Raw genomic sequence first — 27114 nt, 5'->3', positions numbered from 1 at the left:
TCAGGATCAGTATCTGTAATTTTGGATATATCAACAAGTACTATGGATCGGTTGATTGGAAACATAGGTAATGATTAGACACTTCTATTATAGCGACATTCGGATATTGTCTATATGTACATAGAGCCCAATCAGGCACGAAGATGGCTGTTCCATCTTGACCAAAATACACGGATATTCGAACACAGAGCACATCTATAAGGGAATAAGAATATGGAAATAAAGAGAATTCTGGCGTGCAGTAGTGATGATAGTAATACAGATGAGATATAAAAATGCAGTGGTATAGAGAATGTAGACTAAAAAGAGATTAGGATTAAGTAAGAGTGTACGTTCAACTACTGCCACGGCTAGTAGTCGTTGACCTGGATGCAAATCCAAGTCTAGTAGTGACAGGTGATATCCTTGTCTCGACGTCCACATCTGGCAGGACAGGAGCATCGGCGGAAGAGCTTGGTTCAGCCAACGGTGGGATCTGTTTAGCTGGAGCCTTCACGCTGCGCCACTCCATCAGAAGGGTCGAGGCAAAAGCTATACCTGCCATGGGAATTGCTGCAATGAACACTTTCTGGAGAGCAGTGTTGTAAACATTGATCAAAGCTGGTAGCGCGTCGGGGGAGACAGTGGATCGAAACTGCGTTGCTCCAGCGGAGAGAACGGCGGCAACATCTATACCCGGTAATTCATTCGCCTGACTGGCCGCGCGAAGCTCATTAGACAGAATACTATTTCCGACTGAGATGAAGACAGCTCCGCCCAGGCTTTGGAAGCATGTCACTGCGGCTGTTGCAATGGGTATCTGCTCAAGGCGTAGTACACTTTGAACAGCAGTGAAACTTTGTTGGACTGCTATACCAACGCCAGCAGCTGCTAGGCAAACAAATCCAGCCCATTTGGCTGTGCTCATCGTCGGTTCAAGAGTGCTGACCAAGCCGGCGCCTGCCGTGGCGATTGCACAGCCCATTATGGCGGGTGGAGTGAAGTAACCGACATAGTTTATGAATAAACCTGCCATCAGACTGAATACACAGTTTGGAATGACATAAGCTAGCATATCAACGCCAGATATTTCAGTGGATGTCCCTAGGATAGCTTGGAACCATATGGGTAGGTAATAGCCATGGAGGATTAGAACGGCATATATAAAAAATGCTAGCAGACACGCTGCTCCGACGGTCCGCCTGAGAATGATACTTGGCACGATGATGGCCTTATCTTGACGGTACCATAGCCAAGCAAGTAAGATGAGAAGAGTCACGCCGAAACCACACAGAAGACCGATGACCAATGAGCTTGACCACGCGTAGCCGGTGGTATTGTATTCTAGAGCAAGGAATAGCATGGTGAATGAAATGAGAATAAGAGCAGTGCCAGGAATGTCTAGCTGTGTTAATCTTTGTATATACCCTTCGTGGGCATGTGGACTATTGATTCTTTTAAAAAAGAAGAACACGACAATTAATGTGACACCTGCCACTGGGAGGTTGAAGTAAAAGCTGTTCAAGACACTTGAATAAGCCATCTCATATGTAATCTTTTTATGATCATGGACTTGATACTTACCACCAGCGCCAAGTGACCATACCAGTAAAAACACCGCCGAGGATTGGGCCAGCAGCAGCTCCTGCTCCATACCTAATATAATATATTAGTTAATCTCAGCTTATATTGATATACATGTTGGATGCGGTCATTCAAACATACATCATACCAATGCACGCAGTGTAGATAGGACGCTTCGATAACGGCACAGCAAAAGCAACCACCACGAATGCACCGGTGATGATTCCTGCGCTTCCCCAACCTGCAATAGCCCTGCCGATGATTAAGGTTGTTGAGTTTGGCGCAACAGCGCAGATTAGGCTCCCAAGTTCAAAGATGGCAACGGACTGAAGGAAAGTCCATTTGACATCGAAAAGCGTATAAATGCGCCCATACGTTGGTTGCAACGCACAAGCAGTGATAAGGTAAGAGGAACCATACCAGCCTACGGCCGAGGTTGTCTTGAACTCATTCGTAATGGCTGGAATTGCCTGAGAGAGCTATCAGCAAATTCTGAACGGACCTGAATCTAAACACGAGGTCTGCATACCGTTGTGATGATCGTTCGGTCCAGTGAAACGAGTAGTACGGCGAGACATAATCCAATAATCAAGAGGATCAAAGCAGGTTGACTGGGATAAACAGGTTTGCTACTGCTATCTTCATCATCTTGCTCTGTTTGCACCTGCGTCTGGGGTGCCTCATTATTTTTTGGATCGCTTGTGACTGGCTCCGCATTTTGTGAATGCTCCAAATTCACCGGTACATCCGGCATCACTGACTGCTCTTTAATTTCAGTGATTTGGGGTGCTTCTGCAAAACCATCATCAATCTTCGAGTCTCTTTTGTTATTTTCTTTCGTCTCGTCTGTATCGTCGGTGTTTGAATGTTCCTCTAGAGCGTCGGCGAACCGCTCCTCTTCCAAAGTACTTTCCTCCTCTTGCGTCTCAAGCACAGGCGAGAGGGTGGGCTCAGAAGTCCTAGCCTCGGCGAGCGCGATAGAGGAAGGTTTGTCTAGTTTCATTTTTGGTTGCTCTGGCTCCATAAGTGTCGGCAAGTGGCGGTTTGACAGAGTTGTGCATCGGATGGTTGTGGTATGGATGATAGATTGATCTGAAAATCAAGAATGTGAGAGAAGTTTTGTCCCCGAAGCGCTATTCGATCAGTAATATCAATAGAGAGAAGGATCTCGTAAGGAGGCAGCACCATTCTATGAGTCCCACATGAGGAAAACCCGTCCCTACAATGTACCAACATAGCCGCACAGGGATCGCACGTCCCTGAGAAGACGTGCATATTCGTAATTGGAGAATTCTATTCGGCAAGCGCCCTTCATAACAGTGGTGACTCCTTATTGACTAAGCGTCATTTGAGAAAGAAATTGGACATGGGCGGTGTGACGCCAGGGATAATACGGGGGCACATGGTTATCTGTTTTTCTTCCATAGTCAACGCAAGTCGACATTAGACGTGAGATACATCTAGCAAGTTTGATGATCAGTCGAGGCCAAGAGGCCCATCCGATGATAGGAGCTTGCAGAATTGACAGCAACGCATAATGTACACGGCACGTATCTAAGGAGAGCGGACCACTGACAAGGAGCACAATATTGTGTACTCCGTCGTCATGCATAATAATGTATCCCGAAAAGAATCTATCAAAGACCCCTCGCGTTGTCGACGAGATTAGCTTCCTGCAAATGTGGGTCGGCACCTACAGGACGATTACTGGTAATTACATATACATCTGTACAGTCCCACAATAAAATACACCCGGCTTTTGGGGTGTTGAGTCGAATCTAAACTTCTTCCATTTCCCTCGATCGACGCTGCAGGAACAACTAAGTGCTTATCTATTTGTTTTTCCTTTCTTTATTCATTTCGCGCCATGCAGCTGAGCAGTACATATCAATTTGAACGGGTCTGTCCGTCTTGTTTATGCAAGCCCAAAATATAATCGAAAGACTAGCATTGTTTACGTTCCATAAAGGGCAGTGATGCATGCAAGGACATCAATGAGGGTGTTTATCTCGCAATACCTCTTCAGGTAGATTTAAAGACCTATGGGAGGGCTGGATATCTGTAGTACAGTATCGGAAGAGATGGTGAGGGCATGCCTAGACCTATATCAAATACGCAATATCTAGGGCTGATTAGAGACCCGAGGGGCCCAGGGTTACTTAGCTAGGGAACACAGGGGACGAACATTCAAACAAAAATAATATGAAGTGATCCCTAGTTAGTCCCTCTTTATTGGCCCAATCTTGTACTGTCCGGTTATCACCACCGTGCTCACACTCTTCGCCAAGGGGTTGTTGTCCCTGGAGAGCATTCGGCTTAGTCTATCTTATTTTGTTCGTTGTACGTCTCAGAAGACTCTTTGAGTTGCTTAAAGAAATTTAAGTTGACTCTTTAAACGGCGTCAACTATATTGAGGCCACTATTCTTGTCAACACGTCCTGAAAATTCGACAAAAAAATGGCCACAAGTCCAGAGCCCTTCCATCTAGTCGACTTTTGGCTCGCAATTTCCTGGCCACTGGTTTGGAAGGTCCTCATTACTCTACTGCTGTTGAAAAACTTCAAGAATCTTCCCTTTGCATGGCATGTAAGTATTGATGTCTAGAACCCTGGTGAAAAGGTGGAGCTAGTTTGTAGCACAAGCTGACTCTTTTACAGATCCGTCTACTTCGTGGATACCGCTGGCTACTTAGATCAAATAGATCAAAAGATGGTCCTTCTCCAGCCCAGCTTTTTCAGCCTTTGATACTGTCGTCAGGAAATGCTCTCTGCGAGTTGGATTACAATTTCCACAGTATGTCCCCCGCATAAATAAGCCTATCGAATAGATCTGATATGAATGATATAGAATCAAATAGTACATATTTCGCCGATCTAGATATTGCGCGCGCGCATCTTATGTGCACACTCTTTTCCAGTGGTGTCGACTACGCTAGAAATGCCCCAAGAAGGACCGGAATACTGGGAGTTTCCGATGACTTGATAGGCCTGGCCCTTGGTGCGGTAAGCTGCACGTTCCGAAAAGAAGTAAAACCCTTTCAAAGCTATGAGATTTGGACACGAGTACTATCATGGGATGAGAAATGGATGTACACGGTTACCCATTTCGTTCGGAAGGACACTCATCGGCCTCGAAGCTTTACATTGTTGCCGCAGAACTACAGTTCTCGACAGGGAAAACTCAACGATCTTGCCAGAAAAGAAGACGCCATCTTTGCCTCGGCACTGAGCAAGTGTGTATGGAAAAAGGGACGTCGGACTGTTTCACCTGAGATCATGCTCCAAGTTTCTGGTCTGCTGCCTCCACAACCCGGCCAGGAGGATGTTGTAGCCAAACTCCGCGATGAACCTTTAGGAAAGCTCACTGTGAGCAAACAGTTCGAGGAATATTACGATCTCCCATTCAAGCTTATTGCCAAGATCGAAGACAGTTGGGATGCCCTCAAGGCACATTTCTCCCTCGAGAGCGAGGATATCGCCGAAGAGGGCCGATTCCGCGGTGGAAAACAGCCTCAGCCTCTTCGACGCAACCAGTCCCAACAGCAACAACCCAGGGAAGAATGGACGTGGGAAAAAGTGGAACAAGAGCGTCAGCGAGGCATGGAGATTGCCCGAAGCCTGGCCGAAATGGACCGGCTGCACGGTGTGTTCACCGCTGATACCGATGCCTTGGCTCTGCGCAGGGATTTGTGGTAGATAGCTAGAGTTCGCAGTCCTCTCTAGCTTCTACCTTTGCTGACGGAAAATCCCTCTCTTATCTAAAATGCGCTCTTTGATGCCCTACGGAACGTGCATCATGTACAAACATGCAGCCGCCATGCATGCTGACTCGAACAGCCAGGATTAATCCAGTCATTTCTTTCATGGCAGACTGCCTCTTTTATCGTTCCTTTTGTTTCCCTTCTCCTTCCGACTCATGGTCTTTCTATCGCGTTCTTTCTTTTTCATTTTATATTTTATTTACCCCCCCCCCAACTTCTCTTCCGGATTCATTCGACTAGCATGGATTATCATATTTGCCCGGATAGATAGTTTCAACAGCTTGCATTGACCTACATATGACGCATCAATAAACTGTTATTTGCTTTGTCCTATCATTACAAATGAAAAAAAGAAGGTCATCGGATGCATGTACTCCAACCCCTTGTTCATGTGTACCATGAAGTCCTAGATTATACATGACCTGACAAACCTCCACTGAGAGACCTTGCAGCTCCAGCTAATCAATGCATATTTGAGTGACTTTGCATACATCCAACGATTACATGAACTGCACTTTTGACTGAAGTTCGAATGCTAATTTGCCTGTATGCACTGATTGACCCGTAAATGGCAAACTGTCAAGTAAGCGAAGTAGGAACTGCATGTATTGACAGACACAACTCACACCTGAGATAGTCATGAGCTGACAGACTAAACTCTAAGACACATATTCATTGCATAGGTGGTTCTTCGTTATGTGTCTGGTTTTAGCTTTTAGTTAGGTATGTAAGATATGTGTCTTTATCAGACCTAAATCAAATAGTTAAATGCCTCATGCCTTGACTAATGAATTCCACCTTAGAAAGTCCTATACCTAGCAATATATGCATACGTGGATACGAGCGTGCCAGTAAATACGATAACTGAGTTCATGGACTAGCTGAAGAAGCACATAGGTACGTGCTATCTGCATATGCAGACCATTACCGTGATGGATGCCGAAATGTGACATGTGTACTCTATGTCAATTAATCCACTGACCGACTGATTGCTCGTCGATTCCACTATTCGTAATGATTTGTAAGCGCATCTGCATGATTGAACTTTAAAAAGTGTAGCTATAAAATAATTTTCATACCTTATCAAGGTGTGGTTCCTTGGAAAAAACCAAGGCCGCTTTGACCGACATATACAGCCTTATGCTTTCCGCATATCTATGAACATTTCAAGGTTAAAGGAAATTTAACAAGTAGTTTAGAAATGAATGTAATTCGTGGCATTATTAGTATAGTTTTCAAGGAGAATGTGTGATTAAGACTAGCTTTTGAATACAACATCAACAGTGGCCCAACAACAATGACTGTTCAGCAAAGTTTCTATGCATGAATTAATTAGAAAACGTGGGCGATTAATACTTTGACAACCTTGTTGACATGATGTGGCCGTATGGACTGCGGCTCCCAATAGGTGTATCAAAATCAATCCCGAGAGACTGCCCACTGTCCCTTGGTGGTGGATTCGACCGAGTCTATGCTGGATTGCCCAAAGCGGCTACGGGCTGACTTCAATGTTTCTGCGGCCCTTCCGGTGGCAGTGACGGCCTGATCTTTCTTTGGGGCAATACCCTTGCGGGCCCGAGTGCTGGGCTTCCGATAAGTGGCGATATAGAAAAGGATGAAAAGAACGAGGTATGAGGTGAGAGTTGCACAGCCGGTGACTGCTGCGAACAGCGAACCCTCACAGCGTCCAAGGTGCAGACCGTGAAGTCCCCACTCATCGGCGTAGAAATCCCATGTGGCGAAGTAAACGAATCCTATGGGTGTCAGTAGTGTTGACGACATCGGTGACGACGGTCAACTCACCAAGATCAAGAACAAATTGAGTGATCTGCAGACGAGTAATCCACTCTTTCCACCACACGCGGATACCACGAGCACTTTGGAAGTAGTACCAATACATAACCACATGGACGGTTAAGTTCAGTGTGATCGGAACCCATGATACAGGAGTTTTGCCAACGAGCTGCGTCCAGCACAAAAATGCGGTAGCTCCGTGATGATAGGTATGCAAGAACGCTGCAAACATTTGTCAGTCACGTCCTGGGATCTTTTAACATTGTGTGATTGCCTTACTCAGTGGTTTCTTCTTGAGGACGAGGAAAACGGTGTCCAGCAGCTCCACATATTTGGTAAGATAGTTCAGCTGCTCCTGTGATTAGCAGAGACCACCCGAATTGATTTTAGAAGAACGCACGTAATAGAGAACTACTAGCTGATCGGTCCATCCTGGCTTACTGCAGATGCAATTGTAAAGGCCGTGGTTCCAGAGAGAAGGAACAAGCTGTTCAAGGAACAAGACCAGCAAACCCCCGCTGACAGCAGTCAATACAAAGTTGTGTATTTTGAACAGGGTAGAAAGCTTGTAAGGCTCGCGGTTCTTCATCCACCTCCATCCGGTATAGATTGTGAGGTAATAGAAAGCTATCATAACACCGGTTTCCTTGAAGGTACTCATGGGTGTCTTGCCCTGGACGAATTGAAAATCATTCGCGGGGTAGCCTTTGATCGCAGTCCATGCTTGGTTGAATATCGACCATGGCTTGAGAAGGGCGGGCCCGTACACAGAATCGATGGCTGTAGCCGACATATCGACGGGAGAAGTATGTGCAATAAAATAATAAGAATGGAAGATTGTGTTGAGTCAAATCGTACACCGGAGTTCAAAAAGTCAGCAGGACCTCTTCCTACCAAAGACCTTCAAGCCGTCAGCTTTAGTCTGCACAACGGATCACAGCCAAACAGGACACACAGGCAAGAACAGACAAGGGTGGAAATTGAGACCAAGGCCCACGATATATAAACAAAGGTCAAGACAAGCCAAAAGACATCGAGTGGACAGGGGCATGAGGGATAAGACATCAATTACCGCAAAAAATTCCTTGATGACCCACCTTGGAGGATCTGGAGAGCTGACTGTGCGCACTATCGGTCTGGCATTGGATGCATCTACCGTGGCATCTGGCACAGCTCACGGACAGCGGCGCGAGACAGATAACCTTGCAGGCGAGCACAGCAAGGCCGGGCAGTAGGGCAACCGATGGCTTGGTGGTTTTTCTTTTTTTTCTTTATGACACCTGTGCAATTGCGGGACGAAGAGACGCGAGAGATAGGAGAAAGGAGCGATGAGAGGGTATGCGAAGACCGTCCAGGATGATGCGAATGGAGGAGGAAGAGGAAGAAGAAAGGGAGGTTGATTGTCGACGGATCAATAGCGTGAAGGCGCTCCATGCAGCGCACATGCAGGAAGGTGCTTGGAAGGGAAACTACGCACCCGGAGTAATCGATGAGGAAGGAAGGAAGGCGCCTGCCGAGTCAGCCGTAATGCCTGAATTACGCGGTTACACATGGCGTCATACGCAGTTTGTTTACTTGCTCCTCCGTCCTCAGCCAGTTAGCATTCGTCCTACCGAAGCGAAGCTTGGCGATGCGTACTTTTTTATGCTGCATAATACTATGTAATGCAAGGATGCCATGCACTAGTTGGCTGCTCGTATATGCCGTACCGTAAGTGCGGTACGCAGGTAGCCCATCTGGATCCGGACTAGATAATGCGCACATAGCAAACAACAAATGATAACCATGGGGTAAATGCGTCCTGAATGAATAAATTGGAATCCTCATAGTAAGACACATCTCAAGCCCAGCCGGCGACGGTATGCGCTAGGGCTGAACGAGCTTATCGTTGGCAGTTCCCGATTAGCCAATAACCAGGCGTCAATGCACATGTGGAGACCAGCAACAAGCCTGGTGGGGCTGGCTGGATCTGTAGATCCTCCCTGGTACGTACCAACTAACATGGTAATTCGCGGTAAATGACAGTACGACAATGTCACAGTACGATACAACTGGGCATGGGATGGGAATACACATCATATGCAGAGACGCATCCCCTTTGTCTCTCAAGGTTCTATAGTCTTCTATATGCATCGCTGCCTTGCAGTTGTAGTCTGGACGGATTTGACTTCGGGGGCGCAAGCCAAATGTGATTGTTCCCCTGATATGGAGCACAAGCGAGGTCCTATCGCCGACCTCAAACGGAAAGCCCTGAGTAGATACGACTGCTTCCCTTTCGGTTGGCCCAGAAAAATGAGCCAATCTCCAGATACAGATAACACCCGTGCAGGAGATTGCTCCCACTGCCCCTTTTTGCGCTGTCCACATCATGGAACACGCCTGTCCGGGTGGGCTGAGGCTCCAGCGACATTGAACAGACCAATCCTCGAATATATCTAGTAACTGTGCTGCCCCCTACTCTCTACCTAGACGCAGGTCCTGGGTCTGTGTGCACTGGAACTCGCAAAAGTTGTACTTGCACATTGTCTTTTGTTTTTGTTTCTGCGCAACATGGCGGCCCAGAAAACCGCCAGCGTGGCTCCCTTCCGGCCACGGTTTATGCCGTTGATGCTTACATCTACTCTTGCCGCCGGTGTTGTATCCAGGGTCTCCTCTGTCAGCACCGCTGCTGCACTCATTCTCTTGTATGCCATTGCAATTCCAAGCTATGTCATATACTGGTCTTGGGTCTATCCTTACCATGTCTCTCCACTTCGTCATGTGCCTACTGTGCCAGGAAATCCTCTCTACGGTCAGCTATTCGACATCATTGGCAACGAAGTAGGCGTGTGTCAACGTAATTGGCACAAGCAGTACGGGCCTATTGTCCGCTACTTCTTCCCACTAGGTACCGAACGCCTGTCCATTGCAGACGATGATGCCCTGAAGCAAATGACTGTTAAGAACCCATACAACTACCCCAAGCCCGTTGGTGCACGGAAATGGATGACCCGTATTTTGGGCGAGGGAATCCTTCTAGCCGAGGGCACTTCGCACGTTCACCAGCGCAAAGCTTTAACACCGGGCTTCTCAATCGGTTCTATTCGAACCTTGGCACCTATTTTCTGGCGCAAGTCTTTCCTTATGGCCAAGCTTTGGAACCAAGAGATTGGCTTGTCCAAGGACAAGAAGTCCGGAACTTTTGAGGTCCTAGAGTGGCTTAACCGAACGACACTTGATATCATCAGCGAGGCTGGATTTGGTACCAATGTCAACTCCCTTGAGAATCCGGACACCCCTCTGAGAGAAGCCTATCGCAAGGTATTCGTCTTTGATGGACTTTCACGCCTGATGCATGGCCTACAGACTCTCTTCCCCTTGACCAAGTATATTCCCGCGAAAATGAACCGTGATATGGAAGCCTCGCGCGGTATCATTCTTGGCTCTGCCACGAAAATCATCAAGGATAAGCAAGCCTCGGCCAACCCTGCAGATAAAGACATCCTTTCTCTACTGGTTCGCGATAACCTCAAACTACAAGCCTCCGGTGAAGCTGGTCTTAGCTTTGAGACCATGCGTGACCAGGTTATGACCTTCCTCGGGGCTGGCCACGATACCACCGCTACCGGCGTTACTTGGACTCTTCACCTTCTGTCAAAACATGTCGACATTCAGTCGAAGCTTCGTGACGAAATTCGCCAACACTATCCCTTTCTTTTCGATCCCAATACCATGGAGAACGTCGACACATCCAAGGTCGATCCTGACCACCTTCCATATATGGATAATGTGTGTCGCGAGTCGCTACGTTACATTCCGCCTATCCCCATGACTGTTCGTGAGCTTGTGGAAGACGACAAACTCGGCGAATACATCGTCCCCAAGGGAACAACAGTCCTGGTGTATGCTAATGCCATTAACCGTCTTCCGGAGTATTGGGGTCCCACTGCGGACGAGTTTGATCCTGATCGTTGGGACAACTTACCTGATTCCTACACGACTAATGCCTTCATGACATTCCTCCAAGGACCACGGGGTTGTATCGGACGTAAATTTGCCGAGACCGAAATGAAGATTCTCCTATGTGTGTTGCTCAGCCAGTTCACTTTCGCCCGTGATGAGTCGGTTCAAGACCCGGAGGAACTCAAGATGTGGAGGTTGGTGCTGAGACCACGAGATGGCGTGCAATTAAAGGTTAATAAGCTCTAAAGTGGCGTTCGTGGGCCCTAGCTGTACTTCCTTCATTCTTCTTTCTGTGCGAATAACCACCTGCTTAATAACATAAAAGATGCGAAATTTTCATGTGGAATAAATATCACTGCCATGTATCTATGTGCCTACGTACCTAATTCACTTTTGGATAGATTGTATGCGCCATGTCACCTTGATTTAGTCATGACCGTCGATACCTAGTTAGTTAACTAGGTAGGAAATCACAAATTAAAAGCGTAAGGGTGGCTCAGACCTACGTAATGACAGCGCAAGACTTTCAACTTTATCTATGTTATACACTGTGCCTACCTACAATCTATTCAAACGAGTGCGAACAAAATTTAAGCAAATGACCGAATCTAGGATACAATCGAGTCTATTTATCAATCAAGCAAAGTTTAGCATTTCCTTTATATTAGATAATTACATATAAGGGTCACATGCTAGACCATAAAATTATAAGGCTTGCAAAAAGAAAAAGTGCCAAATTAAAGGGACCGCCTCCCAAATCAACAAGTGCCAAAAAAGGGGAAAAAAAAAAAAAAGACCCGCCAAATGTATCGTAGGTCAAGGGTCTTCATTCACGTCCTGAAAAGCAAGGGGTATCATTTCAATGAGTAAAATTAGACGTGGCAGTGCGATAGATGGGATGGGAAGAATCAGTATTAGAGGTCCCAAAAAGAACGAGAAGAAATTAGACGTAAAGGCAAAGGAACGGAAGCAGTTATAGCACGAGCTTGTATTAGTCGTCCGTCGTCGATGCCCGAAAAATGTAAATGAGCATTCACGAAAGTGACCAAGCATAGGTTTCATTACGCGCTCCTCTTGCGATGGTGGTGCACTTTATATTCTGCCCGAGCGACTCGCATGAATAATTCAATGTCTTTGATGGGTACCCAGCTAGTGAGCACTTTCATGGCATTTTCAAAGTCAGACTCTAGAACAATGTCGCGCATTCCGTCAATCAAAGCGGCAGAGGTAGCGTGTAGAACGTTAAGCTCCTGACCAAATGAGCTGCTTGTCTGTTCAGAATGGGATTTGGAAGTATGTTTGGTGTTCACATTTGATTTCGAAGAAGACGGCTCGGCATCTCCGAGAAGCATAAATACATCCCATACACGTAGTTGTGCTGGGAAAGGTATAGAGTAGTTGAACAGTGTTAAGTACCAGCGGGTGCCATATGATGTGGGCGGAATACCCAATTCATTCTGGCAAAAAAGTTAGTTCATCAAAAGATCATCAAGTTCTTAATAGAGCATTTATGTAGAGTTATAGACTGTAGGGAACAACTTACCAGCTTGCCAGCCACCTCACCGTTGCCTAGCCATTCCTTTTCAAAGTCGCCTAGAGCTTCCATCAAGCCGGAAAACCCTTCCTTATAAAGATGCTGTAATCCACGCAGCATCCAAAGCCGGGCGAGCATGACGAATGCACGTTCTTCATCGTAGTATGCCAAAAGTGTCGCCGCGAGTGCCGCCATGCCCTGCACATATCCTGTTTCTGGGAAATAGAGCGACATAGCATGCAACACTCTGAAGAGAAGCCTCTGTCCACCGCGATACCGCCGACGGAACATGATATGACTATTGATAGTACGTGGTACATCAATGTCAATTTGAACATCATCTGGAGAGGAGATATGCTGATATTCACGGAACGCTCGGATCAATTCTCCGGCCGACGGACTGCCATCCCGTTTTTTGGCACTGGATTCTAAAAAGGCGTACCATGCCGTGGCTCTCCAACTATCCGGGATTCCTTTCCATGTTCGTTCTATGAGTTTTGAACTGCTGGTATCGAACTCAAACGTCATGCCACTTCCATCATGCATCTTTTTGGTTGATTTTGCCATCTTCATCCATTTATCTTCGCGTTCCCATTCTTTCTTCTTCATGGACATTGAAACAGGAATTTCTTCTGTGGTTTCGGGAAGCTCAAATGGCAGTGTTAGCATGTCCCCCGCCTCGTCTCTAATTCGACGGTCTTTGTTATGAGGTAGTCGATTTGTTGCATAACGAAACTTGGATGGCGATCTTTTTAATGAGGGGCTATATGCACTTTGGGACGAACTTGGACGATTGGAAGATTCAGACATTTTGCGGTCACGTGTTGGTGATTTACTGGCTAGCGATCTGCTACTGCTTCGTGCTGTTGCTAGAGACTTTCTGAATGTATTCTTTCGCCGAGGCGATTCAGAAGCAAGAAGCAAGCTCGTCGAAACGCGCTGAATTGATTGTGGCTCCGCAGTATCACCGTTCTTAGGCCGCTGGATGATAAATCCATATCTATCGACGTCACCTGCGTTTACATTCTGCCAGTCCTCAATTCCTCCGGCAAGCTCCTTTGACTCTCGCTTGATGGAACTGTTGACACCAACTGAAACCATGTTTTTGAGGTCTGCAGTGGATCCATTTACGTCCGGAAATTGATCAGTGCTGCCCTCGACTGGGGTTGGCTCTTCCCATAAGATGCCATTATCTTCCGCGATTGACCTGCTAATCTCGGCATCGGTCACGTTATCTTCGCCTTTTTCGTACATCAATCTGACACGGCGCGACAGCATGTCTTCATCAGCAGAAACAGCTCGTGAGGTAATTGTAGAGGGCCTGACACGTAGAAAGCTCGAGTTTCGTTTACGTGGCGATGAAGTGGCAACGGAATCAGTGGTTGTAGCAGATTCGGCCGCCGCGGAGTTTTTGTCCTTGATCACGCTGTCGCGTTTAGAGAACTCCATAGACTCGAGAGTCAAATCTTGAAAGTTTGTAGTCGGAATGTTCATGGTAATTCCCTGGAAAGAAGCCTCGTCTGAGCTGCCGGGCGCCGGCGAAGTTCGCGCTCGCACCGACTCGGTTGATTTGCGACCTTTGAGAACCCCCCATCTCCGTTCAGACCATCGTGAGCTGGGACGAGAAGACGCGTCATCGACTTTGATACTCGGAATACTCGTAGGTGATCTTATACTACGCTGCTCCTCAGCGCCAATGACTTTGTTAATTCGATCCGACTGTAACGGCGCGTGATCCTTCGATTCATGGCCGTTGATAGGCTTTGTAGAGTCACCATAAAGCTCTAAATTCGACACATTATGGTCCACCTGGGCTTCGTCGCCGTGCAAACTTGCTTCCGGGGGTATGGACGCGGACACAGACTTTGTAGGAAGGGGTGCGGTGGATGTGACAGTTTCTTCGAATGCTATCGCGTGAACTGGAGGGACAGGCTCCGGCATCTTGTATACGTATAGAACTTCACAAGGCGGAAAGAGACCTCATGTGCATGATCCGCCAGACTAAAACATTGGCTCTCAATGGCTCGGTGGAGGGTTGATACCACGAAAGATCAGCCAATTGGCAAGCCGACAGAAATCCTGCAAAAAATGTAATCCAGTTGGTAGTTGTCACGAGAAGAATACAAGCCAGAACAAAAGACCCCAAACAGAAGTCTCAATGAGCAGCAGTCGAGAGCCAGTATAAGATTTCCGCCGTCAAGCACAGATACTATATTCAGACGCCGCGGTAGCTCGACAAATTGTGCAATTGCGACTAACTGCGGCCAAGCCTCCCGGATTGAACGACGGACGGGTAGCGACAGATGTGGGCGCAGCTTTCGCACAGAGATCAGGGGCGAGTTTACGCGGAAATTGAAGCCTGCGCTTCAAGAAAAAAGACGGGAAAAGCGAGAGAGATGGCAGTCTCGCATGGTTGAGACTTGAAAGGGGCGAACAACGCCAAGCCGTGGCCCCACTAGGGGGCAGCGACCAATCAAGAGCCTGTCCTGGCTCCTCTACGTAGTCGCTATGCGTAATGGCTCTAGAACTGTGCTAACTATATGCTAGTTATGTTATGATTATCATTGTAAGTCGGACTGGCATGGAGGTAGGTGAGGTCTTTTCTGTTTGCATGCCTGAGTCGCCAGGTGGCTTACCACCTAGGCATGTTTCTCACTGGAGAGCGTCACGGATGATAAATATTGATCGGAACTTTTCTTCCTGGCATATATTCATCTGAGCACACAAAGCTGCCCAAGCGCACTGAAATTCAAACCAAAGCCTTATATATGTTCAAAGGCTTCCGGTACGAAGGACACGTACTTGAAAGTATAGGTACCCACACATTTCTTTCTACAGGATGATGACAATGGGATAAGGTGGAACAACGCCGACGAATGTCTTCAAGAACAAACAGCTCCTGGAACGCCGAAAATACACAAGCGCTTTAGAAACAATGCGGGCTTCACAAAATACAGGCTGCTGGAACGACCAGCAGCAGGAGGAGTGCATCTATTTTAAATCGTCATGTCGTTAAGTATTTCGTGTCTTGCAGATAACCAATAAGCCATAGATGGGAGAGTGGTCTTCCAAATAGGTGACAGAAAACTTCGTTTCTCAAGCTACTGCTGCGTTCACACTGGGTCGCGATGTAGGCGCATAGCTAGGCTCAATTGGTTCACTGGGGAGAAGCTCGATTTGGCGGACAAGAAAGGCCTTCTCATCCGTAAACTGGTCGTCATCCGTGCGATCCTCCAGGAATTTTGGCAAAAACTTAAGAAGCCGGTCCCGGTTATTTATAAGTATTCTTTGCACTGCCACTGATTTGTTCGGATTGGCAACAAAGACCTGCGCGACATTGTTAACGTCAGTCCAACTGCGGTCGTCAATAGTAAATGAAACCATGACGACAGACCTTGAAGACGTGAAACCCCTCATATTGCACCATCTTTCGGTCATCCCGAAGGAGGTTCATGCAAGCCTTGAGGTGATCACCGCTATCAACATACGCTGTCATGACATTATAATTGGTGCGATCAAGAAGGATCTCCCCCAGTAATTTTATGCTTTGTCGCTTTGTCACATAGGAATCTGATTGAATGAGCACTTTGTGGTATTTGCCAAAGAAGAGGCTATAATTGGCGGATAAATAGGAGGCAACCAATGTTTTGTGGCGCGTTAAAAGGTCCTTCAAAGGTTGGCCGCACGGTTAGCTCGGAAATGGTATCCTTGTACCACCGGATACAGGCGGGGATGGACACATGCTTACTCTGAATATAGTAAATGCATCGGCGCTCACTTCAAAGCTACCCTTGTCAATCCATTCAAAAAACTTCCAGAAAATGCCATCCCCCGTCTGAGGTTGCTCGGCGTTGATGTCGTTAAGCCGAACCGCGCGTTCATGTTCATTGGACTGATCATATAGAATAAGAGCTGCAATTACGTCGAATTTCACGGCCTCTTTTAGAATTGAAGCGCATGACAATGCACTTTGCGGGTCCTCAAAGCCCCGGCAGAGCTCGATGATAACCTCCGGGCGTTGATGCACAATATAATCGATTGCTGGTGGGTCTCCAGGCCCATTGGTCGGCTTGTAACGTAGAATATGTGTGACGATAGTTTGTGTATCCTTGCGCGCTTCAAACGGTAGGTTTCGTATGCTATGGGCCAATTCGAACAGAAGATCTTCCCGTATTACCGAATCAAAGAGAGACCGTACAAGAGCGGGGGCACTGTCCATTTCTGCAAAGTATCAGCAGCGAGTTGAGAGATAATCGTTGCGCTGACTTACCGGGTGTCCCTTGTGTAATCAGTTTCATTTGAGCAAGTTGCTTGGAAATGTCGTCTTCTAGCTGTTGTCTCACATCTCAGTCTTTCCATGCTAACAAACACCGACATGCTCTATTACACACCTTGGGTGAATCGGGCAACTCCCATAACTTTGACAGGAGGTCTCTCGTGGCCTTGGCCAAATCGGACGGCGAGCGCGGCCGAGCGCTGCGATTGAAGAGGAAAGCCATGGCAGGACTGTGTGTCTTTGGAAGGTTTGAGATGAAATAAATGCAGACAAAGGAGCGTCTCCAGAAAGCTAGGACAAGCCGCTCGTTGCGATAAAGACAAAGGGCGAATGCATGCAGTCACCTCAGTAAACAAGCAGACGAAAGGTAGAGAGCGAGTCCTTAACGGGCAGTTTGACAACAAGCTTGCAGGCGGTGAGCGAGGCGGGGTCGCTTGTCGTCCCGGCCGTCGCTGGGCCAAACCGCGGACTGTCAACATCCACCACCAAACGCTCAAATGAACCCTGACTGGATCCTGATGCGCTAGCCTGGTTTTTTTCTAATACTGAAGCGGGGCTTGTCTATTTGTGGGCACAGGATCTATGAAATTGATTTTTTTCTTTGCTATTTTTTTGATCCGTTGATTTTGCACGGCGTGCGGCAAAGGGGTTTTTTTTTTTGAAAATTCGCCAGTGCTCTTTTGGCAGAAAATCCATATTCCTACTAAGGAGACTGGAAGCGCGAGATTGCGCAATTTTCCACATGTCGGCCTCTGTGCAAGATGCTCGCCGGGAGGTTGGCGATGAATATTCAGATAGCGACTCCGCGGCGTCTGATATCCTGAACCCTGCCAATGACGACGAGGGGTGGGAAGATGTTGAGCCGGAAGAAGAGACTCAAGCAGTCGTGGGGTTGTTTAGTGCAGATGTCTACCCAGATGTGCGCACTATGCTGAAAGATACCAGGGAAAGGTACAATTTTGACCTTGTTAAGGTGCAGAAAGACCTCGGTGTGTTATCATTCACTGTGTAGTTCCATGTCCATGTCGCACGGGCAGTTCGCTTTGTGTCTTCTTAGCCTCATCCTTTTTTTTTTCCTTTGGCTTGTTTATCCGTGTCTACGAAGATAAGACTGCTAACTGTGATTAGATCTCGACTTTTTAGGGACTGTTCGACTAGTCAACTATCTACGATCTGAGATCAAGCAAGGCAATAATAACCCCGATGTCAGCTCCCAGGATCGATTTGGAGATGACACCTACCTTAAGCCGGTTCTTGACGATGACGCTCTCCTCTATAGCCTGGACGATCTTACAGACGAATCGGAAGGCGCAAACGCTGATCAAAGCAGTGAAAAACGGATTTTGGAACTCCAGGAAGAGTTAGAAACACTAAGGCACCAGTTCTCAGAATATCGATTAGCAGTGCAGAAGTCAATGAGCGAACAATTGCATGGGGTCGAGCACTCAATCGACGGAAGTCTGACTGGGCCTGGCGTACATGGAAAGGGAAAAATCGAACAAGCCGACGCTGACTACTTCACTTCCTACTCTTTCAACGGTTAGTTGGACCAATCTCGTTCGTCCCAGAGCTCTAAACAGAAGTATTGACGAATGATTATCTAGCAATCCACGAGACGATGCTTAAGGACTCGGTGCGCACCGATGCTTACCGTGACTTTATTTATGACAACAAGGGCCTTTTCAAAGACAAGGTGGTCCTCGATGTAGGATGTGGGACCGGAATTCTGTCCATGTTTTGCGCGAAAGCGGGAGCAAAGATGGTTATCGCCGTCGATAACTCCAATGTGATCCAGAAGGCTCGGGAAAATGTCTACAAAAATGGATTTGAAAACGTCATAACGTATGTGTTGGAGAGCTCCATATGTCTTTAGCCGACACAAACTGACCTTCTTTGCAGATGTGTTCGTGGAAAAATCGAAGAAGTCAGCTTGCCAGTGCCCCAAGTCGACATCATTGTATCGGAATGGATGGGCTATGCATTGCTCTTTGAGGCCATGTTGGACTCTGTTATATGGGCTAGAGACCACTACCTGAAACCAGATGGGCTTATGGTTCCGTCGCATACCACTTTGCGCATTGCCCCTTATGTTGATTGTGACTTCGTGGACTCCCATGTGACTTTCTGGAAATCCGTCTACGGCTTTGAGATGTCGAGCATGCTCGCTAACATTCACGATGAGGCAATTGTTACCACCACGAGCCCCGACAGCGTTGTTGGTTCATCGGCCCTCTTTTTGCCCCTACCTCTACATACGATAACCGTTCAGGAGCTCACGTTCTTGAGGGATTTTGAGGTGACACTTACACAAGACATTCCGGGCCTTGACGGTTTCAACATATGGTTTGATACATTTTTCATGCCTTCGCCCACATTCAAATTCAACAATGAGGCTCTCCCCTCCGATATGAAGAAGGAAGGACTGGTGGCATTCACCACTGGACCGTTCGGGAAGGAGACACACTGGCAGCAGTGTGTTCTCCTTGTGAACCATGGAGAAAAGGGTGCTGTTCCATTGAAAAAGGGACAGGTCATCAAAGGTAGTGTTGGGTACCAGAAGAAAGAGGAAGGTTCGCGCGCATTGGATATTGAAGTTCGCTGGGAACTTGATGGAAGCCAAAAAGCGCAAACCTGGTCTCTGCAATGAAAATTTGCCGTGTAAATCGCTATATCGATGGCGTTGGGAGTGGGTATGGATAAGAAAAATGATGAATAGAATTTTTGTTGCCTGAATTAGTTACCCTTTTTATTAGATCTCTCAAGACGCAGTAAAAGTAAAGGCTTGTGAGGTAATATTAACTATCCGGTGGGTGACTTAATTCTAAGGCTCGAAGGCACCCTACCCTTTTCTCACCGCTTCATCCGGTTTGCCGTTGTCATTGGTCAGAAATGTCCAGGAGACACTTCGACAATCGCGTCATATCGCTGCTGCTTCATTTTCGAATAATTTCCTCGTCTTCGTCTTACCTCCTTCAGCACAGGATGCCTTTGTAAGTAATCCATCTCAAATGAGTTGTAGAAGTTGCTTACGCTAAGAAAATAGACACCTTCTCGGTAAAAAGTCATGGAACGTTTACAATCCAGACAATGTAGCGCGCGTCCGTCGCGACGAGGCGCGGGCCAAGGCACAAGAGGAGGAGGAAGAAAGACGCATGCAAGAGGTTGATGCCGAGAACAGGATAAAATTACTCCGTGGCGAACGCCCATCAAATCCTTTACTGCCACCTGCCCTTGACAAAAGTGTTGATCAGCGCACCGAATCGTACAGACAATCGGACGCGGATCTTGACAAAAGCAGGCATAGAAAGCGGCGGCGACTTGCTGGTGAGAATGATACGGATCGAGACATAAGGTTCGCGAAAGAAGACGCCGATTCATACAATGCGAAACGTGACGAGTTGCTTTCCTCTCACAGGAAAGATGCGGAACGAGACGAGCACGTCTCAATCACGGATAGTGCAGGTCACATTAATCTTTTCACCGAGGATATGACTCGAAATAAACGAGCGGAAAAGAACGTGGAAGCTGAAGCAGAGAAGTTAAAGAAGAAACGTGCCCTTGAAGACCAGTATACCATGCGCTTTTCGAATGCAGCCGGGTTCAAAGAGTCTGCTGGTCAAACCCCGTGGTATTCGTCAAGGTCTAGCAATGCTAGAGAAATATCAGATACAATGCCAACCACCGATGTTTGGGGAAATGAAGATCTCATGAGGAAAGAAAGGGAACGGGCCCGTATGAATTCAAATGATCCGCTAGCAGCAATGAAAGCTGGTGTTCGAGGGCTAAAAAACGCGCAACGAGAACGGAAAGAATGGCAGCAGCAAAGGCTACGTGAGCTAGATGATTTGAGAAGGACAGAAAGATCCGAGCATAAGCGGAGGCGGCGACGAAGGTCTAGTTCTCAAAATTCGTCCGCTAGTCTCGAAGACTTCTCCCTCGATGGTAGTAGTAGAAAGCATGACAATAACACTCATGAGGAAATCAGGCGGCATTCTCGGCATCGGCACCGGCGACGGCATCACCGTAGCTGAGCTGCATGGGCAACAATATCGGGTTTGTACATATCGGTAGTAAGGAACGAGTCACTCATACTCGTTCTTCAGATTCGAATAGGTTTGAAATAGTAAATCAATACCGCTCAGTTCATGGCTGTCTAGGCATGAAGGAATACTATTTCTATAGCAGCTTAGTTGCTGAACCATGCCTCACGCAAAGAGACTAAGACGATCCCGAAAGAACGTGCAATGGAGAGGTATCCCGCTTCCCATGGATGTCTTAGTCCGATTAAGGTGACGGAACACTACTACGTAGGTAGTAGCGATGTTCGTGCCACTTAGATCTTGTATGTAGTCCACAATAGGGGATAACAGATACTAAAGCCGTGTGGCTCTTTCGAAAGCTCATCACGAAGCATGGTACTCATTCCATTTCAGAATTGTGCTTTTTCTGTTTTCTGGTTCTCCTGTTAAAACGTCTGTCGGAGCGTGAAAAGTTTCCGCATCTAGTAATTTCGCGCTTCAGACAACGGTGGAAAGCAATGTTCATTACCAAGCATGCAACCTTTAAACTATTAAGGTTTTTCCTCACCAGGATAAGATTCTAAATTAATCATCGAAGGAAATTGAAAATCGTAGTAACCAATTCATATGTTTTCATTGTGATACGTCATGATTTATCCTAGCGCTAATCGACTCTTGTTAATCTAAGTCGTCAAAAGGGATGAGATGTAACAAGGACATACAAGAGACCTAGAACTTATAGCTATTGGCTATTCTAGTATGTGACCGACAGGTTGATATCCATGCGCTGTGACATGACAGGAATGTGATGAGACAAGGGGTTCAAATGTCTAGCGGCTATCACGACGCTATGATCTCCTGGATGGCCGGGTATCAAGAGCCAATTTCAAGAATGATAGTATAGAGATCAGATTTTCAGATTTAGTTTGTTTGCCTCTGGAGGTTTATCGGGTCATAAGCTCAACGAAAACAAACAGAGGGCGCAGGAACTCGTCCAGAGCACTATTGCGACTTGAACTTGATGATCTTTTTCGAGAGAGATCATTCCCTACCTGGAGCTGATAGTGACTGCTGTAAGTAGTCAGTAAGTTGAACTAGATAATGGTTTGTAAAGATTGAAAAGGCATGACTTGCCTACGCCAAATAGTTCATAGGATGGTTGAAAAGAGATTACGGTCGTGAATATTGGCATGGAAAGGGTGTTTGGAAAGAGGAGGGGAAGTGGAACGCCCCTCAATACATGCATGAATCATGGGCGTCATATAGGTATGAGCTTGTGCGTGACTAGCTCATTAGTCATTCAAGTAAGAAATTGACTAGATAATTACTAATTAGGACTATGTGCTTAGGAAAACCTCAAGCTTACGAGATAATTGAGCGCTTCAGCGAAAGCAAAGCCCTAACACTGACCTAGTGGGACGTTACCGCCTTGAGGGGCTATGAGGCAATACCAAAAGACCAGTTACGTTGCGTATGGTATTATAGTATCTGACCGTAAAGAAAATATACATGATATAAGACAGATTCGCGGCCCAAGAACAGCCATACTCCGTATAACCATAACCATAGCTAACCGTGAAAACCCTTGGTGAGGCCACACGAAGAAAACAGGGAAATTACAATAGCATATACCATCAGAAACGAAACCTGCAACAGGAAACAGAAACAATCATACAAGCCTACCCGAACAGGAAACTGTCATGGTCCTCTTTTTAACCCAAAATCGTAAAATTTCATTAGCGTCGTTTCATTAGTTGTCACGACACCAAGTATCGTGGCGTCGTCGGAGTCGCCCTCGCCAGACGGATCAATAGTTGTCATCGAAGGCGTACTTGCTGGATGCACGGCGGTACTCCTCAGGGTGTGCTTTCTCCGCCTTGGCCTTTAGGGCACTAATCAGAATCTTGTGTTAGCTGCGCAATCTGGTCCAAGTCGGCCCAATCCGTCGTAAAATTTTCGCCCAATCACCCCCCAGCGCGCTCCTGGCGTTTGCATGCAGCGCGCGCCAAGAAACTGCAACAGAGCGGAATGTTCGCTCCGCCGCCCCGCGGAGCGGAGCGGAATGCACCCTGGGGAAGGGGTGACGCCATGCCTGTGACAGCTGCTGCATAACGAAAAGCTGAAACTCACCTCACGCGTTTCTGAGTCCATTCAAGGTCTCGCTTCGTCTCCTTTGCAGCTTTCAACCCGTCGTTGAAGTTGGCGCGCACTCCTTTTAAGCGACGCTGGGCAAGCGCCTGGAGTTCGAGTAATTCTTGTTGTTTCGCATTCAGATTGCCCGAACTATTCGGCATCATCGTCAGCGCTTTACATTCGAACACCAAGGATTGTTGCTTTACACAAGCGACGCGGCAGCTTCGGAATATCGCTGCCAACTCGCAGCTCTCAGAAACTTACGTTTGCGCCTGCATGGCCAGCCCCCGATCAAGCGGTATCGGATCGAATGAATCGTGCACACGGTCGTTTAGCATGTCGACAACGTCAACACCGGACATTGTGCTGGAATCATAATCGCCGCTGATGCTGCCAGCGTAGCTGCTGGCATTGGCACTATAGCCGGTCGTGCGGCTGCCAGCGGTGGTGCTGCTATCTGAAAAATCCGTCGGCGGAACAGCCACTCGACCAACTGGGTAGAGGCTTGGAGCCGATGGTGCCTTTGAAGGCACGTTAATAGCCATGCTTGGCTGATAATATTGATGGGTAGCCATAATGAGTTGACGGGGAGATCTCGAATTGAGCGTAAGCAACAAAATCAAAGCAGGGCAATATGCTTGAGTCAATTCGGGCCGGCGTCTATGACGAGGAAATTGATGACGACGTCAAGGTAACCAAGAGATGTTCCTTGAAAACAGGAGGGAGGTGTAAAGGGGTTATGGTATCAAGCAAACGTGAGACAAGTCTTCGTTCGAAGAGAAAGAGGTTGTTAAAAAGGAAGACGGAGTGATAGGAAAAGAAGAAGGAGGACCCGGAGGATAAGAGGAAAAGAGCTAGGCTTTTATACCCATGGTCGGAGAGTCTTCTTTCCGAAGACAAGGGCGAAACCGGCGTGCAATGGTCCATGAGAAGAGGAGAGGGGTGTGCATGGGAGGAGGGGAGAGATAACAGGCTGAGGACTACCGCGATGAACCCCAGGGAGGCACTTTGGACCTTCCGCCATCCCAATTATCCCTCAAAATCCTCCTCAAATTAGTCTATCAGCCAATTCGCTTCTCTCCTCGCCCCCCGACCCCGCTCCGAGTCGGGATTATGGAAAGGAAAATTCAAGCCATGTGTGCTTTCATTTGCTATAGACCCCCACCAAAGCCCCATCCCGCCGGTCTAGCCATCGAAATTGATCCTCTCAGAGGCCGGTAAAAGTAGCGAGGAGGTTGGATGGTTGGTACTAGTATGTTTCCGCCGGCGTTTTCTCCCGCCCGCTGCCTTGGCTTGTGTTCAATTGGACAACAGGTTGTGCTATCAGAGATTTCGCTGGGCCCATAGCGGAATTTGGCGGAGATAGCTACCCAAAATCTCTAGGATGCCTAAGGAAGTAGAGGGGGGCAAAAGAGGGGAAACATTTTTAGGGCATGGCGTGATGTGAGTATAAAAGAAAAGGGGTTGGACGTCCTAAGTTGCTCCAGAGAAGCTCTCGGACTTTCGGGGCCACATTGTGTTCGGATTTTGTGCAATATACTGCACAAAGTCATATTGCCAGAAATATCCAAGATCTTGCGGACATTGGCGACATGAGATTCAGAATGGACATACAAGGATGTGAGAAATATGGATTACAGGTTATCGGCTGTGTTCGCAGGGGTACGTATGTATTTCTTTTTTTGTTTTGGCCGTCTGCGTCCGTGAGCAAGTTAGGACTCTTTCTAACAAGCCAACAGATGACATGAGATCGAATAAGTGCGTCATTTCCACTAGTACTTTTTTCTTGGTACTTTCTTTGGTGCCTATTGTTGTGTGTTGTGAAATGACAAAGCGCAGCATCAGGCCCAAAGGCCTCCGTTCGCCTAGTGAGAACAAAGTCAGAATCAGGCCAGAAGGAGGAGCCGAGGAACATGGCCTGGCTAAAGGATTTACACTGCGGGACAGGCTGCGGAACGCCGCTGCATCAGCAGCCCCAAGACACAGGCATGCTCTACGATGGGAGGCTCTTTATCGAATTCTGTTGCGGAAAATGGTTGATTCTGCTTGCCCAACGGGAGGCATTTCGTATTATTTGTTCTACGGTTACGTCAGCTTTCCGCAGATAAGCGTCGGGGCTCTTGCAGAATCTTTTGCTGCCAAAACAACGGTACTTGACGGACGGCAACCGCCGTGACGGCTGACAGCATCAGAGGCGTCACAAACGCTCTAGGCGCGTTCAGTCAAGCACAGCAGATTGGATGGCTCAAAGGTATTGCCACCTGTCTTCTGCGTTATTGGTTGGTGGTGCATTAGGGAGCATTGAAGCAGCAAAGTTTTCTGCAAGGACATGAATGGTGCCCGAAAGATGCACGCGTACTTGGCATTGGCTGAGGCTTCGACCTACGTTAACTTATTAAGTTACATTTACTATACTCCGAGCCTGACGTGCTGCCTGAAGATTTTCACTGGCATTATGGTGTTAGAATCGCGTCGGGCAGGCCGAGGTTGGATGGCATGTCTAAGGTGTTGCAAACAACTCCAAATATCGGGCGAAAGACCGTGAATACAAGAGTCGACGATCTAGCACAACTCTACCCATATATCTGCGGCTGTGATTCAGAATTCGATGATCCCAGGCATGTGCTCTGCTGGGGCGCGAATAATCATCGCTGGCATATCATTCGGCAACGAATTGAAATTTCACCTACCACTCCTTCTACCCGCAGCAGCATCAAAAATCCCCAATAATTCAATTGGATCAAATATCCGTCCCAGAATCAAGGAACAACTGTGAGTTATCAAGGCTGTCTCCGGAGTTCTACTGTTTCATAATTTCATGATGGCAAGGCATGTTTGCGAAAACTAAAACTATCAGACTGGTTGGTTATGAGCAAACACCCGAAGGCGAACGGACATTTGAAATAGAATCAATTTACAATCTAGCTACAAAGCTATGCGTGATTTTATTCTATTTTACAATTCATATCCTCCACAAGATCCTGACTGCGGAACCTTTGCCTTCAGTGGATCAGTGAAGCTAGACCCGCTTGCTCGTGCTTCCGCCAACTCATCCCGATGCTACTGCTGCTTGCTGCATGTATGATTTGGCGAAACCAGGCACAACCTATCAGCGTCTTGCAGCCAAGGCGTATTATTGCAGCCTTATTTGCCCAGAGCCTGTAATAAAAAGCCGCCATACTCAGCAATTTGGGGTATTTCATCTTCTGTTCACCTTTCTGATGTTTCATCCCAAACGATTTCGCCTGGTCAACGCCATGTCACAGACTCGTGGGTCGCATAAAGTGCAGACATGCTCAAAAATATGCATGACTCATTTCCTGCTGACTGATTTATATGAAGTACAGAAACAAAAACTCAAAAGGCTAGGAACCGTGTCCTCGGGACAGGGTTGATGCCGGTAACGTAAATATGGATTGAACAACGCATGCTCACATATTATTTCTTTTCACACTAGAGCCATTTCTGCATGAAAAAGGTCGCATTGGGTGCCAAGACTTCTACGGTACTCGTTCCATTCATCTCTTCCTTATGTTTATCCTTTCCTTTCTGGGGATAATCCCTGATTCAGGGAGTATATATACTCCCTTTGATGACGGAGCGGTTGTTACATATTACCATGCAATCTTGGAAACGATTTAGCCATATTGATTTCATATTATAATTGCCAATAACACGTACGGGCAGTTACAGCTAAACAAAACACCCCTCCTGGTGCCACGTCCACCGAACCCCCACCATACACACCACGGCATATCCAAGATGGTAAACCAATCTTTCTTGCCTTAAATGACCTAATGTAGAATTCGCTTTCTCCCAAGACAGATATCGTTGCAGGTATACTAGAAGTAAGCTTTTCCGTCGAGGCTTATTTGGCCAGAGTATATGGACAGGCAGGCTATAACAACTGTCGTACATGTAGGATTACAGTGCGTAGACACGAAGCTGGTACCTAAAAGCAACCTAGATGTACTAGAACCCAATAGTCCAATCATCGGGCCTTTTCTATTGGGCTTAGTATTGAATTGGGGCAACGGAACTTAAACTTTTCTTCACCGCTAAATGGATTTTCTCTACCAACACCTCTCTTGTG

The 27114-nt window shown here is 47.1% G+C and overlaps 9 protein-coding genes across 9 annotated transcripts; 4 read left to right on the top strand and 5 right to left on the bottom strand.

Moving 5' to 3' along the window:
* Positions 1-334: 334 nt before the first annotated feature.
* UA08_01165 (hypothetical protein) lies at positions 335-2566 on the bottom strand (the record flags this gene model as incomplete). The annotated part of the gene is made up of 4 exons (XM_020261169.1): positions 335-1424; positions 1564-1635; positions 1705-2033; positions 2093-2566. 4 exons carry the CDS (start codon positions 2564-2566, stop codon positions 335-337), a joined length of 1965 nt encoding a protein of 654 aa, XP_020123284.1.
* Positions 2567-4020: 1454 nt separating this feature from the next.
* Positions 4021-5258, top strand: UA08_01164 (hypothetical protein; the record flags this gene model as incomplete). Its single annotated transcript, XM_020261158.1, has 3 exons — positions 4021-4149; positions 4221-4356; positions 4411-5258. 3 exons carry the CDS (start codon positions 4021-4023, stop codon positions 5256-5258), a joined length of 1113 nt encoding a protein of 370 aa, XP_020123285.1.
* A 1484-nt stretch (positions 5259-6742) lies between these two features.
* Positions 6743-7910, bottom strand: UA08_01163 (putative elongation of fatty acids protein 1; the record flags this gene model as incomplete). Its single annotated transcript, XM_020261147.1, has 4 exons — positions 6743-7077; positions 7127-7339; positions 7397-7466; positions 7518-7910. The coding sequence occupies 4 exons, from the start codon at positions 7908-7910 to the stop codon at positions 6743-6745; spliced, it is 1011 nt and encodes a 336-aa protein (XP_020123282.1).
* A 1757-nt stretch (positions 7911-9667) lies between these two features.
* On the top strand, positions 9668-11305 carry UA08_01162 (hypothetical protein; the record flags this gene model as incomplete). The annotated part of the gene is made up of 1 exon (XM_020261136.1): positions 9668-11305. One exon carries the CDS (start codon positions 9668-9670, stop codon positions 11303-11305), a length of 1638 nt encoding a protein of 545 aa, XP_020123283.1.
* Positions 11306-12120: 815 nt separating this feature from the next.
* Positions 12121-14534, bottom strand: UA08_01161 (hypothetical protein; the record flags this gene model as incomplete). Its single annotated transcript, XM_020261125.1, has 2 exons — positions 12121-12516; positions 12603-14534. 2 exons carry the CDS (start codon positions 14532-14534, stop codon positions 12121-12123), a joined length of 2328 nt encoding a protein of 775 aa, XP_020123280.1.
* Positions 14535-15689: 1155 nt separating this feature from the next.
* UA08_01160 (Conidiophore development protein hymA) lies at positions 15690-17092 on the bottom strand (the record flags this gene model as incomplete). The annotated part of the gene is made up of 5 exons (XM_020261114.1): positions 15690-15920; positions 15988-16260; positions 16342-16814; positions 16864-16924; positions 16985-17092. 5 exons carry the CDS (start codon positions 17090-17092, stop codon positions 15690-15692), a joined length of 1146 nt encoding a protein of 381 aa, XP_020123281.1.
* A 519-nt stretch (positions 17093-17611) lies between these two features.
* UA08_01159 (hypothetical protein) lies at positions 17612-20900 on the top strand (the record flags this gene model as incomplete). The annotated part of the gene is made up of 6 exons (XM_020261103.1): positions 17612-17858; positions 17998-18408; positions 18474-18711; positions 18769-19439; positions 19696-19859; positions 19932-20900. 6 exons carry the CDS (start codon positions 17612-17614, stop codon positions 20898-20900), a joined length of 2700 nt encoding a protein of 899 aa, XP_020123454.1.
* Positions 20901-22695: 1795 nt separating this feature from the next.
* On the bottom strand, positions 22696-23596 carry UA08_01158 (hypothetical protein; the record flags this gene model as incomplete). Its single annotated transcript, XM_020261091.1, has 3 exons — positions 22696-22780; positions 23019-23171; positions 23286-23596. 3 exons carry the CDS (start codon positions 23594-23596, stop codon positions 22696-22698), a joined length of 549 nt encoding a protein of 182 aa, XP_020123453.1.
* A 1029-nt stretch (positions 23597-24625) lies between these two features.
* UA08_01157 (hypothetical protein) lies at positions 24626-25129 on the top strand (the record flags this gene model as incomplete). Its single annotated transcript, XM_020261080.1, has 2 exons — positions 24626-24683; positions 24861-25129. The coding sequence occupies 2 exons, from the start codon at positions 24626-24628 to the stop codon at positions 25127-25129; spliced, it is 327 nt and encodes a 108-aa protein (XP_020122852.1).
* Positions 25130-27114: the final 1985 nt, after the last annotated feature.

Source organism: Talaromyces atroroseus (genome assembly GCF_001907595.1).
Source record: "Talaromyces atroroseus strain IBT 11181 chromosome Unknown scaffold_1, whole genome shotgun sequence".
Taxonomy (NCBI): Eukaryota; Fungi; Ascomycota; class Eurotiomycetes; order Eurotiales; family Trichocomaceae; genus Talaromyces; species Talaromyces atroroseus.
The sequence above is the reverse complement of the archived record's forward strand: the minus strand, read 5'-3'. Positions and strand labels throughout refer to the sequence as shown.